General features: G+C 38.9%; 1 protein-coding gene across 1 annotated transcript in view; it reads left to right on the top strand.

Annotated features, from left to right (window-relative positions):
• tdrd7a (tudor domain containing 7 a) overlaps positions 1–14,704 on the top strand; it is an 80,023-nt gene that overhangs the window by 29,058 nt on the left and 36,261 nt on the right. Inside the window, exons 5-11 of the mRNA XM_057844551.1 lie at positions 458–541; positions 610–644; positions 1,272–1,312; positions 4,759–4,929; positions 5,096–5,725; positions 5,851–6,047; positions 13,703–13,892. Of these exons, the coding sequence (XP_057700534.1) occupies positions 458–541; positions 610–644; positions 1,272–1,312; positions 4,759–4,929; positions 5,096–5,725; positions 5,851–6,047; positions 13,703–13,892 (1,348 nt within the window). The remainder of the gene's footprint in view (positions 1–457; positions 542–609; positions 645–1,271; positions 1,313–4,758; positions 4,930–5,095; positions 5,726–5,850; positions 6,048–13,702; positions 13,893–14,704) is intronic.

Raw genomic sequence — 14,704 nt, 5'->3', positions numbered from 1 at the left:
GCTAAACTGCATTGTAAAGTTAGTAAAAATAATATACTGTATGTATTAAGATTAGTCAACTAATCGTTAAAAAGTCTGCTGACTAATCGGGAGAAAAGGTTGTGTGGACAGCCCTAATAATTACCTTGACTCCTCGACCAAATCACTCGAGACACTCCTGCCTGCTTGTATGCAGTAAAACCTTTGTCCTCTTTCCACCTAAATTAGGCGTTAAAACGCAGAGTTTATCGGAGTTAAAGCTGCCACAAAGCTCTGCCTGGCCTAGCTCCCTACGGGAGGCCATGGCGCAATATCTGTAGGAGCTTTATAAATATACATTATAAAGTGTCTGGGGGAGAATTCATGGCTTCCCTGCTAATCATGTTGTCTCTGTCAACCGACCATTGTTATTCGGAAGTAAATGGTTGAATGAAAGTCATTTTATATTTGGATACAAAATTATTTCTCTAACTATCAGGCAGGTGGGCCATGGCTTTAACCCACCAGTCGAGCATAGACTGGCTGTCCTTCAACCAGCTGTGAAACTGTCTATCCCTGACAGGTAATTTGGAAAAAGTCATCCTATTGGTTTAAGTCTGCTAAGCATAACAAATATGTTTATTTTTGCAGGGCCAAGAATGTAGTAATTCCTCAGAAATCAAAGGGTTGGTATAAGCATCAATTTGCCCCACTCCCTCACTAACACAATCTACACACCCGCACACAAGAGGATGTTAAAAATGTCAAATGTTTATTGAACACAATATTCCTGTACAATATACGACCCCTGGCAAAATTGATTGAATCACCAGTCTCGGAGGATGTTCATGCAGTTTTAATTTTATAGAAAAAAAAAAGCTCAAAGACATGACACAAAACTAAAGTCATTTTTAATGGCAACTTTCTGATTTAAAAAAACTAATCAAGGAAGAAATTAGGTAGTCATCAGTAACAGTAACCTTTTTAGACCAAGCCGAAGGGGAAAAAAATGGAGTCACTCAATTTTGAGGAAAAAAAACAGAATTACAGAAAACATGGGAAGGTTGTTAAAGCTTCTGCTTTTTTTCCCTACAAAATTAAACGACTGAAGGACAATCCTCCAAGACTGGTATATCTATCATTTTTTCCATGGGTTGTATCCTGAAATGTTTCTCTGTTCGGTGGGCATTTACAGCTTATAGTGCTGGTGTCACAGATAATTATAAAGGAATCTACTCTTCATCCACCATGTTTTTTTTTCTTCAAAACAAAAGTTCTGTTAACTGTTACCAATTTTTACTCACCTTTCACAGAGAATCCACTTGAACAAGTCTCCACATCCAACTGTTTTGAGGTACAGTAAATGCTCAGAGCTTCCAATGACCACTAGAACTTCTTAAAAGCAAAACAAAACAAAAAAAATTGTATGGATGTAACGAAAGCACATCCTTTGGCCGAAAACCCCGGAGGCTCGAGAAATTTAGTTTGAAATGTATCAATTCTGAAACCCCGTGGGAGTGTGAAGTGGTGATTCTAGGATTTTTCTGAAACGGGGGCCGAGAAGGGGGCCTGTGTAACCCTCAGGGGCAAAGTGTTGCTGCAATCTTTGTTCAGTGTTTGTTTTGGACAAGGCAATTGTCCTGCACGACGCAGTAAAAACATCTGGTAAGAACTACTTCTGGTAAAAACAGTCAAGTTTCTCATAATTCAAATTTATTCATTATATGTGCAAGTATGGATACAATACATGGAACAATAAATTGAATCACTTTTTTGAAAAGCCATTTTAAACACAAAAGTAGCATTAATATTTAATAGGCTTTAGAAACATTGTCATTCTGTCTTCAGAAAATAAGGATTCGCTGATTGACATTCTTTGTAGTAAATTGGGAACCGGGGACTATGAAAAGCCCGCATACAGTTTGCTGAAGACATGTCAACAAAGCACATAGATTACTAGAACCATGTCCAATGGTCTGATGAGACTGGCGGGCTTTCTTGTGAACTGTCTTCAGAAGAGGCTTCCTCCTGGGGTGACAGCCATGCACACCAATTTGATGTATGGTCTGAGCACTAACAGACTGACCCCCCACCTCTTCAATCATTGCAGCAATGCTGACAGCACTCCTGTAACGAGTCACATGAAATTTTGGAGGGAAAATGACAAGCAGTCCTCAATGTGGACATTTAGGGATGTACATAGTTTCTAAGGGGTGTACTTACTTTTGTTGCGAGGGGTTTAGATATTAACCCTTGAGAGTCGAAGGACGCGCCGGCGCGTCCTCAGCGCACGTCGTCTTTGAAGCGCCCTCACGTTTTAATTACGTCACCCACATGCCGTTGGTTGGTCTCGTTTTAAAGTGCGGAAGTTGCGGTTTACTCTCGTTATTATTTGAAGTCAATCGACCAACTAGAACGTGAGATATTGTCATTTAAGTTTTATAGTTTTATTGTCCTCTCAAAAAAACATTAAAACGCTGCATGGATCATTTGTTTATGTCTATATTTCCATCATTTCTAGTCCTTTTTCAAAACGGAAGCTTCATGAAAAAAACACAAATCAAACGAACCCTTTCGAAGTCACAGTGGAAGCACAAAATGCGTTTTTTTTTTTTTTTTTTATAAATATAACTGCGGTGCAAGGTTCAACCGAACGAGAGGGAGGAGGAGTGTTCTGAAGGAGCGAGGTGGCGAGCGACGGCCAGTTGGATACTGCTGGATCGAGCAGCGACTTTGTGTGACTTTGACAATGAACGGAAAACTAAATTTAGCGCAAGCAATTGTGCTTCTGATCAACTTGAGGAAGAGGATGGTCCGAATTCGTCGTCATCGTCTTCTTCGGAAGAGTCCTCGAGTGAAGATAGTGACGGATTTGAACACGTGGGTGACGCCATCGACGAGCAGAGGTAAACCAACTCACTCTTTTTTTTCATGCTGAAAACGTTTCTTTTGAAAGTTTCTTTTGATATTGCAAGACAAAGTTAATTTTGATGCAATATAAGTGTGTGTTTGTGTATATAATAATAAAATGTGCATATCAGATCAAAGTCGTACGTGCACTGTGGGTATCCCAGGCAGGAATTTATAATTTGTGGTGTTCTTCTTTCTATATGAAGATTAGGGATGTAGCACATATTCAGCTATGGTATTCTTTCTATTGTCATACATATAGATTTCCATGATTATTTATTGCTGTATATATTTTTATTTTATACTTTATTATTTTCATAAATACTGACTTATTTTCATGTACATTTATAGTGACAATGAAAGCAAAGTGAAATGAAAATGGAAGGGTGGAAAGAGGACCGACACCCCATGGAAGTGTGAGCTGTGTGATGTAGCCGTGTCTAATTCCAGGACGAAACTGCTTTTCGGAGTGGCATGACTGAAAAAAATTTAACTTGTTTATTGTAAATATTTTTGAAAATGCTTTTTTCCCCCCAATGTTATATATATATTTTTTTCCCACATCAATCTTCTCAATTTGTGTATATAAATGTGTGTTCAAGAAGCTTGATTGTGTGTACATAGTTTTCATCAGGCGATTGGCCGCAATACCTAAACTCATAAAGAGATGGCCTCTAAACACTTTTTGTGTTAGATGGTATATATTTTTTCACTGTTCTTCACTGTTAGGTCTGCTGTATATAACCTGTTTTGACTGGAGCATGTATAAAGGCAAAAAACGCCTATGGCTATACCTGTTGTTTATGTTGAATTGTCAAATATAAGACTATTTATTCTAAATTTTTTTGGTTGAATGTTCATCCTAACATGTTGAATAAATATTACAAAGTTTCAAAACGGTTCGTTACGCATGTTTGGTTGTCAATTGGACATCAATATTAAAAATTTTGACAAAACGATTTTGGAATTTTTGGTCTTTTTGGGCCCAAAATGATGATTTATAATTGATCAGTGAAGGAAACAACTATTTGGACATGAAGTTCAAGGTGTCACAAAAAAAGGGACCAAACCAGGCCATCGTAAACAATTCTTTCTTTGAAATATAAAGGCAACTTCAAAGGCATGCAAAATCAGACAAAATAGGCCCAGACCTTAAAGGGTTAATGGCTATATTTTGAGGGGAAAATAAATTAACTCTATTATATAAGCTGCACAAAGATCAGTTTTCATTGTCATTTTGTCAGTGTTGTCCCATTAAAAGATGTACTTAAATCTGCAGGAATGCGAGGAGTGTACTCTTTTGTGATACTGTACCACCTGCCCTACACTTCCAGCGCCAAAGTAAAAGAAAGTATCACAAAACAAAGTCAATATTATAATTACACATTTCGCCAAAGGGCAGAAACATCATATAGATAAAATAAAGTAAAAAAAAAAAAATACTGTGAAGTACAATAAGGTACTGTTTACATGACTTCAAAAAATGATGAACTGGAGACAAAATGCAGATTGAGACTCCAGCGTCATAAAATTGAAATCATGTAAGTCTGGTACGCTGTAACCCAGGGACTACTTATTTAAAAAAAAATGAATGAATAATATATACGTATATTAAATTTTTGAATCAGAGAAAATCAATTTTACTTCTTAAAGCAAGCACTTTTCTTCTTGAGAATTTTTTTCTTAGACACATGGAATTAAGTATTTTTGCACCTCAACCTGTACTTAAGTTAAAAAAAAAAAAAAAAAAAAGCTTCATCCACCACTTGGTACGCTAAATTTATACATGTATTGAGGTAAACCATGAATTATGATTGTGGGCATTTTTTAAAGTCTCACTTGTTGGTTGCTAGAAAATTTGATTTTGTCTGATTGTTTTTTTTCACACAGTCAACGCTATATGACAAGACAGTGCTGCAGGGAAGACTAAACCAGCTCCTGAAGAGGTACTCCACTGGGCTGTGGATGTCTAAACTGCCAGCGGTTTTCAGTGAAATGTTTAGCGAGCAGCTCCCTCCTCAGGTGCTCAAAGATCTGGAGAAATGGACACACATTTGTATGGTGAGTGGCATCTGAGATGTCATGAGAGTCATGAGAGTCTTTTAGTTCTTAAGAAGTATTTAGTGATATAATTGTCTTCCTGGCATGATATTAGAGCATTTTTTGTCATTTTTAAAAGACTATTGTAGACTATTTTTTTTAATGCAGGGTGTGTTCCTCATTACAGGTGGAGAAATCAAGTAGCATCACAGGTGACTGCTTGGTTTACCCTCCCCTACCTTCCTCGACTACACTGAGAAGCAGCCAGAGTTACAGCCCTGCGCAAAACTCCATTAACTTGAGCCCTATTTCAAAGTTAAAGTCCTCACAGGCTTCTACATTGAACCCTCTTTCAACACCTAGCATTTTCTCTGTTAACCCCTTAACCAACCCCACTAATCACTTGACAACTTTGGAAGCCCCACAAAAGTTGTGCAACAGTGTTGCTGTCACTTCAAGTAATGGCAACGCTGTCATGAAGAATGTCAACCTCAGACAAAATGTTCTCTCTCCAAAATCCAACCCTTCTGGAACAAATCTTTGCCAAACTCCTTCTGATTTACCACCACAGAAGTCCACATTGTCCTGGAACTCTGTTTCTAGTCCTCCTGCTGAATCCAATTCTGCTGTTTCTGCTGACGTGTATCACAGAATAAGGGATCTTCTATCCAAGTACACGAACGGGCTGTGGGTCCATGCCTTGCCCAAACTTTTCATGGACACGTACAAGGTCCCATTCCCTGAGGTTTTGATGGATAAATTGCATCATCTTCCAGACCTATGCACGGTGGAATACCCAATTCCAAATGGCAAGAAGGTGGCTGAGTATTTTGAACCTCACAAACATGCATGCTGTCACTAAGGATTATTTTTCTAGTTGGATGATGATGTTCGGAGAGCTCATCAATCATCATATCTGTGTGTTTCTGATCGCAACATCAGGCCATCCTGTATACGCCCATGAGGGTAAAGCTGGAGGAAACTGACAGCACAGGTAGTCGGAAGAGCAGAAGCCACCACTTTCCATCTGGTCTGGAGGTCATTGGTCCTGTAGTTCCTTCCTGTCTAGTTCATCCCACTGTTCAGTACCCATCGGTACTGATTATTGATGCCAAAAGCAGTAATGCTGTTACCATAAGGTATGTCCTACAGCGTTGACACACAAATCCTCAAATAGAACTTACCTCTTTGTGGAATAAACTGAAAAAAATCTCGATCAGAGGTCTAATAAGGCAGTTGTGATTAAAGCTGCACCGATACCAGTATCGGCAGGGGGGCCAATCCTTGCCTGGTATACCAGACTCACCGCTGTTCCAGCGATTGAGTCTGCCGAGGGCGGAGCAAGCCACAGCAAACAAACAACGGAGTGGACCAATCAGCGACGGGCACACGTGGCGTTGTTAAAGCGACAAGTAATTAGCGTGAGCAGAGAATGGAGAAGTTTATTCAACATGGCTAGCGCGACGCCGAGCCATGTTGATTGTTGTCAATAACTTGTTTCGATGTGCTTTTGGTAATTTAAAACTGGTTTTACCGCAGATTGGAACATATTCTCGGCTCTCCCGTTCGCCACCTGTGTTGTTGTAGAGACGACTTTCGGCGCGCAAGACTGACATTACTCGTTAAGAACACGTCACGCAAATAAACAAATCTGATTGGACGGTTGATTTTGTATCTTGCTTGAGAGGCTGTTAATGGGCTGGGTCCCAGACTATTTCTCACAAGGAGAATAGTCTGGCTGTGCCAGGCAAGGCCAATCCGGCCCAAAATGGTGGCATTGGTATCTGCGAGTACCAACAAAGAGGGCGCCGATACAATTTACCGGTCCAGTATTATAACTAGGAATGTCCCGATCCAGGTTTTTGCACTTCCGATCCGATCCCGATATTGTTTTGCACTTCCGATCCGATACCGATACTGGCCGATACCGATACCGACCTATCTGAGCATGTGTTAAAGTTTAAAGTTATTTAGCCTCCTTACTTAGTTGTCAGACTCATATTGAAAAAGGTTTTAGTACTCTTGATAACAACTAGCCAGCTGAATTAGGTGAGTTTGAATAACACACAACGGTTAGTAACAAGAAACTGACCTGTTTATTCAGTGACAAACACAAAACATTATAAATAACAAACAGAAATGGCATAGTCAGTCAGTAAAACGTGCGAATAATATTGTAAACTGTCTTTAAAAAAGCAAAACACACGAACAACCTCAGTGGAAAATCCCACAAATCCCCCAAGCTATTAGATGCTTTTAATGTTTCGTGCATTAGTTACAAAAATTGTATAAAAAGCCTCTGAGGTTTAAATAAACGACTATTTCAGTATCAAGTTAACATTTTAAAACAGTAAATAAAATATTCAAGTCCCCATTCTGTATCAGCAGCTTTAAACTACATTCAATTCATTAAATTTTGCGAATCAACTGTTAAAGTTGTTAAAATTGCTCCAGTTATTCCATGATTTCCCTCTGTCTACTTTCAACATGTGAAAGGTTTAAAACTGTTTTTAAGTAGATTCAAGTCAAGATTTTGCCGATTTAGGAGTATTTTAGATAAAAAGTTAATTAGGTTCGCTTGGAAGGTTCACAACAGCCTACTAGGGAAGTCTTCTGCTTTAAGATGGCGGCTGTTTACTAACGCATTTGGTTTTCAATACTTCAGTGTTGCTAATGCAGTCGAGTCTGTCGTGTAGCATCTGGTTCTATATACATATGATATCTATTATCTCCAATAAAACGACGTTGACGTAGTTTTTAGCAGCTATCAGCAGCAGTCAGGTATTCTTGTGTTTTTTATCCAGCGGCATGAGTTGAGCTAAAGCCGTGAGTTGAGCATTGGCATTAACCGGGTCTAAGACAAGTTATGTTTACTTTCGGGACGCAATGCCGTCAGTTTCTCATTGCGTCCCGAAGACCGCGCTGTGTATTAGTTCCGCTTTACTTGACATATTTCAATAATCGGAATTTGGATGTTTGTGAATCGTACTCGAATCTTCCACGGCCGAATCGCGTGTTGGATGTTGCGTCTTTACTCACGTGAGATAATGGCTCATCATCCAGAATGAATTCTTTGGCGATGACTCTTGTTATTCCCTGGGCTTTGGGACTGTCGAGTGCCAGTTTGTCACGCATAGCAAAAGTTTCTGCCAGTGTTAGTTGCGTAGGACCTTTCTTTTTGTCTTCGGTTTTCTTAACATACTCCTCATATTGTTTGTGGTGGTATTTCGCTAAATGCTTGATTAGGTTGGTTGTATTAAAACTTCTTACAGCTTTACCACTACGCTTGACTTTATTGTGGCATATGTTGCTCTCTGCCTCTTCGTCTTAGTCGTCCTTTAAGGTGAAATGATCTCACACGGTTGACATTTTTACATTTTTTTTAAAGTCTTTCGGTAAATTGGGAGACGGTAATGTAAATGTAGTGTGTTGAAGGTGTGCCGTAAAATGCGGACCGGATTTTAGGGAAACCGAAGCAAAAACTGGAATGGATTATGTAAAACGGTACGCTGGAAAACCCGGAACGCATTTAAAAAAAAAAAAAAAAAAACTGGATCGGAAGTCTGGATCGGAATTTTTCCCGTGTTCCGATCCTATACCGATGCACATTTTTTTGCCCATATCGGCGTCCGATCCGATCCAAATATCGGATCGGGACATCTCTAATTATAACACTTGACCGCAGCCTTTTTTTTCCTCCTGTGATCACTTTGCACACCGAGCAGCTATCGCTATTGGCCTGCTCCAGACCATTGAGAGCAGGCCAATAACCGCTCTTAAACAAGCTTTTTCATATGTACAGTGGGGAGAACAAGTATTTGATACACTGCCAATGGGTTTTTGTATATGGCGGAAAACAGTCAGGTGACTTGAAGTTCTGCTCTGAGACCCCCAATTTTGCCAAATTTCAAAATTGTCCTATATGCATGCATCATTGGAAAGCTTATAGTCTCAATTTTCTAGGGGATGAAAAATTTTGAACAGGAGGGCATAAAAAAAAAAGAAAATTGAAACGGCAAAACTCTGGAGGTGAGAAGAATTAAAGACGCCACGATTTTAACGAGATTTTATTGCATACTTGCCTCTTTTTGATCCAAAAACTCCATGTAGCATGTATCACCGAGTGTCAAGACTAGGGATGGGAATTGATAGGATTTTTACGATTCCGATTCCATTATCGATATTGCTTAACGATTCGATTCTTTATCGATTCTCTTATAGATTCTAATTTGGGGAAAAAGAACAAACGTTTTGATTGGCATCGAGTTTGTTTAATCAGAAGTCACAACCTTACAAACTCACAACGAGATCAAAAGAGGCCCAAAGCCTCAATGTTAACTGTGGCAATAAGTGGCAAATACACAAGAATGTGTAAAATTTTACTGAAACATTTATCTAATAAAAATAAAAAATATTGGTATATATTGGCAGATAGGTTTTTGTTCTGCCTTTGGCAATATGTGTTAAAGCAGGGGTCCCCAAACTTTTTCCTGTGAGGGCCACATAACTTTTCCCTTCTCTGATGAGGGGCCGGGGTCAGCTTGTAACAGAAAAAGTGTGACGATAGCAGAAGTGCATAAATGTAAAAAATTGTTTTTCAGAAAGCCACAATCAAATAACCCTTTCTGGATTCTTTATAATAATAATAACAGGCATGAAAATCTCTCACCTTTCGGCGAAATTCGCCGTTTTTAAGTCAAAAAGGGCGACCTACGTGAATTGCGTAGATCCGAGGAGAAATTCTTTTGGGGGGGGGGGGGGGGTCGGGTTTTTTTATATAATTATTATTATTATTATATCCATGTGATTAACTTAGTACGTAAACTGATCGGTTCTTTAAAAAAGTGACACGGACAGTCAGCAAATCCTTCTAGATGCTTCGCTGACGAGAACCAATCATCGGCCCAAGCTGCGTGCCATTATTCCAAACGCGCGCACTCCCTACGTGAAACAAGGAGTGCTCGGCGAGCCTTTGGTTGCAAAGCTGCGAAAACAAAAAGCAGGCCTTATCCACACCGGGGCAGACCAGAGCGCAGCATACACACTTGCCTGTATTTGCCAGCAGATTGAATTTGGTGAGTAATGGTTTCAATCGTTTTCACATTTTGCGATATAAAAAAAGTTAATGCCATTCTTTGCAGCTTGCGTTGAACACTGCCAGAGCTAGCCAAATCTCCCATGAAAAAAAATAGCTCCCGTTAAATTGGCGTCAAGCTTGTGTATTTAGCGGTAATATAAACGAAGAAACACACTGTTGAGTCAAATTAAGCGGCATGCTCTCGGATTGAGGGGTCGCCTCGCATCGCTCCCGTCGTCCGCCTTAGACGCGTTATTTTCGGCTGGGACTTGAGCTGACGGCCGGTGTCGGCACAACACCGGCCCGACGAGTGGTGGGAATGACTCTTGCTTCTTAAAGCTTTTCAGAAATACAGGGATCCCTCGTTTTTCGCTGTTAATGGGGACCAGAACCCGCCGCAATAAGTGAAAACCGCGAAATAGCGCCCCCCCCCCCCCCCCCCCCCATTTTTGTGTGTGTGTTCAATTTATTTATTCAGATTTTACATTGGAAAAAAGATACACATGTATAAGACATGTTTTTTCACTTTTTTCACCAAAGTATCATTTATAAATGGTTTTCAAGCACTTCAAAATGTAAGAATTATGATAAGTTTTAAACATGTTACTGCCCCACCGAATTATTTTTAAACAAGAATAAAGTAGTAAGAAAATGCTTGGCTTTATTAAATGCTTCATACTGAGTCTACTCAAACCCTCTCAGGCTTTGGTAAACGGTGATTGACACATGTGCAAAGTTTTTCTTTTTATATATATTTTTTTGTTTGAAGCAACTTATTTGATTGAATAATAAAAACACAAATGTCCTAGCCAAAATGTGACCCAAACGCAAAACATTACTTCAATGGAAAAATTTGTTTCAATCAAGAAAAATAGTTTTCAAATGCTTTTTTTGTCTCAAATTTATTTTTGCAATCAAAAACATTTTTTTTTTTTTTTATTGAAGTGACTTTTTTGGGATTAAAAGTATAACTGTATTTTGATTGAAGCAACTTTGTTTTTGATAGAAGTAACTTTGTTTTTTGATTGAATAATAAAAACACAAATCTACCTCCATCATTATTGAGAGAGGAAGAAATTAAGAAAGCTTTAAAACTAAAAGCCACCGGGGAGTCTTTTTTTTTAATATTTATATTTCATTACATAGACATGCCTCGTAGGGAAAGGAGATTGAGGGATAAAAAGAGTTGGATGAGGCTGCTAAAGGCAGTGGATACCTCATCAGCTGGGTGAATAGCAGACCTGGTAAGAACAGGTTTGCAAGGATAGTCGGGTATTAAATACAATTATAAACACAATTACAATGTTATTTTTCTATAAGATTTTATGCCATTGCTGTTGGTGGCTCAGTGACCATCTGATGTGGTTTGTTCTCAGATGAACAAGTTGAGGAAGGAAGTTTTGATGCAGAGGTTGAAGGAAGAAAAGAGGCAGACTGACTGAATCACAGCCAGAAAGTGTGGATGACAGTTTTGATTTCTATTCACTGTTGCCCCCTCCCAATTAAAGTATGTCACAGTCGCAGCCAATTATTATCTAAAGCTGGTTAAAATTGAAGTTATGTTGTTTTAAGGTGTATTAAATACTTGTTCATGTGCCCTTTTGATCTACGAGCACCCGCCCCTCCACCGGTCTCTGCACGTCCCTGCTGAAACACAGTGTGGGTCGACAGAGCTCAATATTTTGGTGGAGTGTACAGTGTACTGTAACATATTTCCTCCACACCCTTCTCACCTTTTTAACCCCTGACCCATTTTCATGCCTGTAATAATAATAATGAATAATAAAAACACTATTAATTAAATAGATAATAACCAAATAACCCTCTCTGAATTCTTCAAGGAAAAGGCCAGAAAATAAATAACACGATTGAGAAAAAAAAAAATTTCAAAATGGCCGGACCAAATGTGGAGGCTGTATTTGGGCCGCGGGCCGCAGTTTGGGGACTACTGGGTTAACGTGTATTATTTTACCATTACATTGAATTGCATGCCTTTTAGTTTTTGTGGCGCTTACATGCTCAAGTGGGGGCGCCCTTGCGCTTCCTCACGCGAAGACGAACGCGCTCACGTGAAGAAGAGCACGCTTACACCCAAAGAAGAAATGCCGCATCCAAGTGAGTGAGCGAGTTAGTGACAGATGGAAACACTTCTACGAGCCTACGTTCTTTGTTAATGTTAATATCTACAGAGGCAACGCCTGTATGTATCATCTTTTGTGTTGTTGTTGTGTTTCCACTCGCGATCGGACACTTAAATCCAGTTGTGTAGTGGTTTGAACGATGTGCTAATGCTAGCGAACGAATGCTAACCATTTGTTATTACTGTTATTAGCAGCTAATCATCGCTGATTTACGTTGATGCAAACCTGATTGTTATTGGGGACGAAATTGATTTGTTTCATTTCTATTCTTAGTTTCACTCTTCAAGTGATGGTTGGATAAAGTCAGCAAATTATACCAACGTCTTCTGCATCGTCATTTGGGAGTTTAGCTAGCTGTTTAGCCAGGACTGAGCCTTAGCCTCTCTGTGAGGACAGCGCAGTCGTATTCCCTCCCGATGCAGTTATCTCCACCTTGCAATGACTGCAAGTCGCTTTGTTGTAATTTTTCCTCGTGAAGTGAAGACACACTTTCGAGCGTTAGAACCTACGTGCTGTCATTGTTATGTTTATGGCTGCAATACTCGTGCTTACCCGTCGTAACCTTTCATTTTCACACTCTTTCCTGGTGAAGTGTAGTCAAACTTTGGAGCGAGTGGTTCTTGGCACCATGATGCGTCTGGACAACAACACACGTCACGACGCAATACGCGTCTTTAGGAATCGTTAAAGGGATCGTTAAGGCTTTTTCATTGTGATGTCGAGGCCTCGAAACACTCGGAACTGGTTCCGAATTGGAATCGGATTTCGATTCCCATCCCTAGTCAAGACACAGCTGGGAATGGCCACAGGCGGATTTTGGTGGGATTTTATTGATGAAACATGGTAATATAACAAGGGTCGCGATGCAGAAATCACAGACATCAAGGAGTGGTCGAGATTTTCTTTGTTTTTTTTTTTTCCATTTTTTTCTTTGTTTGGATCGAATATCATTTAGAATATTGGGGAAAATGTGACGGTAACAAAAAAAATACAATCAAGTGACAGTTATGGGGTAGATATCCGTGACTTATTTGCGGACATCATTTTTTTCGTTGTGATGTAATTTCTTTAAAATAGGCAAGTGAATAATTTTTTAGTTTTAGTTTTTTAAACTAAATATTAGACATCAATTAATGATTCCAAGCTAAAAATGACAAATTTTGAATAATATTCTTTTTATGGCTTGGTTAAAACAAAAGCGGTTGCGCGACATCTGTAAACAATGGTTTCCAGGGTAAAACCGTCAAATTACCTTTTTATGGCTGGGTTGAATCAAGTGGTTGTGCGATGTCTGTAAACGGGGGTTTCCAGGGTAAAATGAATATGCTATTGCAGCATATAGACATATTGTTCTATCAAACACAACAGTTCTTTTTGTTTAAAATACAGCAGTTTATTTTAAAGAAGGGTGCAAGAGCAGAAACTGCTTTTTCAGCCTTGTCTGTGTTTTCCGTCATATATGTATGTACATATACAGAAATACAAAGATCAGTGAATTTTTTTTTTTTTTAATGTGTAGTATTTAGGTAATCCTGTATTTTGTTTCAAACTAAAATACAGTATGTACCCCTTGCAGGTATATTGGCGATGGCTATTCCAATGCTCAGGAGGCAATGGAGGATGCAATGCTTTCCTTTTATAAACAAAACTCCAACCTGAAGCCTCTCACTAATCTTGTCGTGGGTCAACTGGTAGCAGTCAAGGGGGACAATGGTAAAGAATTTACGAGAGCTCAAGTCACTGAGGTGACCACCAACAACATCAAGGTGACTGTATAATCATCTACTTACGTTTGTCTTTCTGTAATATGTCCACAACACAATAATAATTAGGGATGTCCCCGATACAATCACATGATCTTTCTAAAGTGTGTATATATTAGGGGCTAAAAAATAAAATAATCCAGAAATACAATGGCATTGCCAGAAGAAACAAAAAATGTATACTCTGCAACACTCTCGAAAAAAGCGGAAAATTCCAATTCACATCAGAAGGATGAAAAAAGCTTGCTTTTCTGTGAGTTCTTTTGTAGAATATCCTATCGTAAGATCGTTAATCGTGAGCCTTGTATCGCAATTTGTATTGTCATTGTAAGGTACCCAGAGCTTCCCACCCATAGTGCAAAGTCTGCAAAATGACCTTTTCATTAGGGACAATGGTGGGCAAAGCCATCGAGTCGCACATGAGAGGAGAAAAACAGTTACAGTGAAATAAATTTTTTTTCTTCATCAGAAATTTTTGAGACAGGTTTTGGTCTTATATTTTTGAGGTGTTAAAAATTTCTTCATAAGCATTAAATGCAACTTTTGAAAGGATGCAAGAACCCTGTTTTATAAAATGCTCTCAATTGGGCCTTTTTTTAATTAAAATACCGCTCAGTTGGTCTTTTTAAATAATATCCCATATAGACAAATACACTGCTGGCCAAAAGTATTGGCACCCCTGCAATTCTGTCAGACAATGCTCAATTTCTCCCAGAAAATGATTGCAATTACAAATGCTTTGGTAGTAATATCTTCATTTCATTTGCTTGCAATGAAAAAACACAAAAGAGAATGGGAAAAAAAAAAAGCATTAG

This window comes from Corythoichthys intestinalis, chromosome 8, assembly GCF_030265065.1.
Source record: "Corythoichthys intestinalis isolate RoL2023-P3 chromosome 8, ASM3026506v1, whole genome shotgun sequence".
In the NCBI taxonomy this organism is placed as follows: Eukaryota; Metazoa; Chordata; class Actinopteri; order Syngnathiformes; family Syngnathidae; genus Corythoichthys; species Corythoichthys intestinalis.
This window is presented reverse-complemented; position numbering and strand designations above follow the sequence as displayed.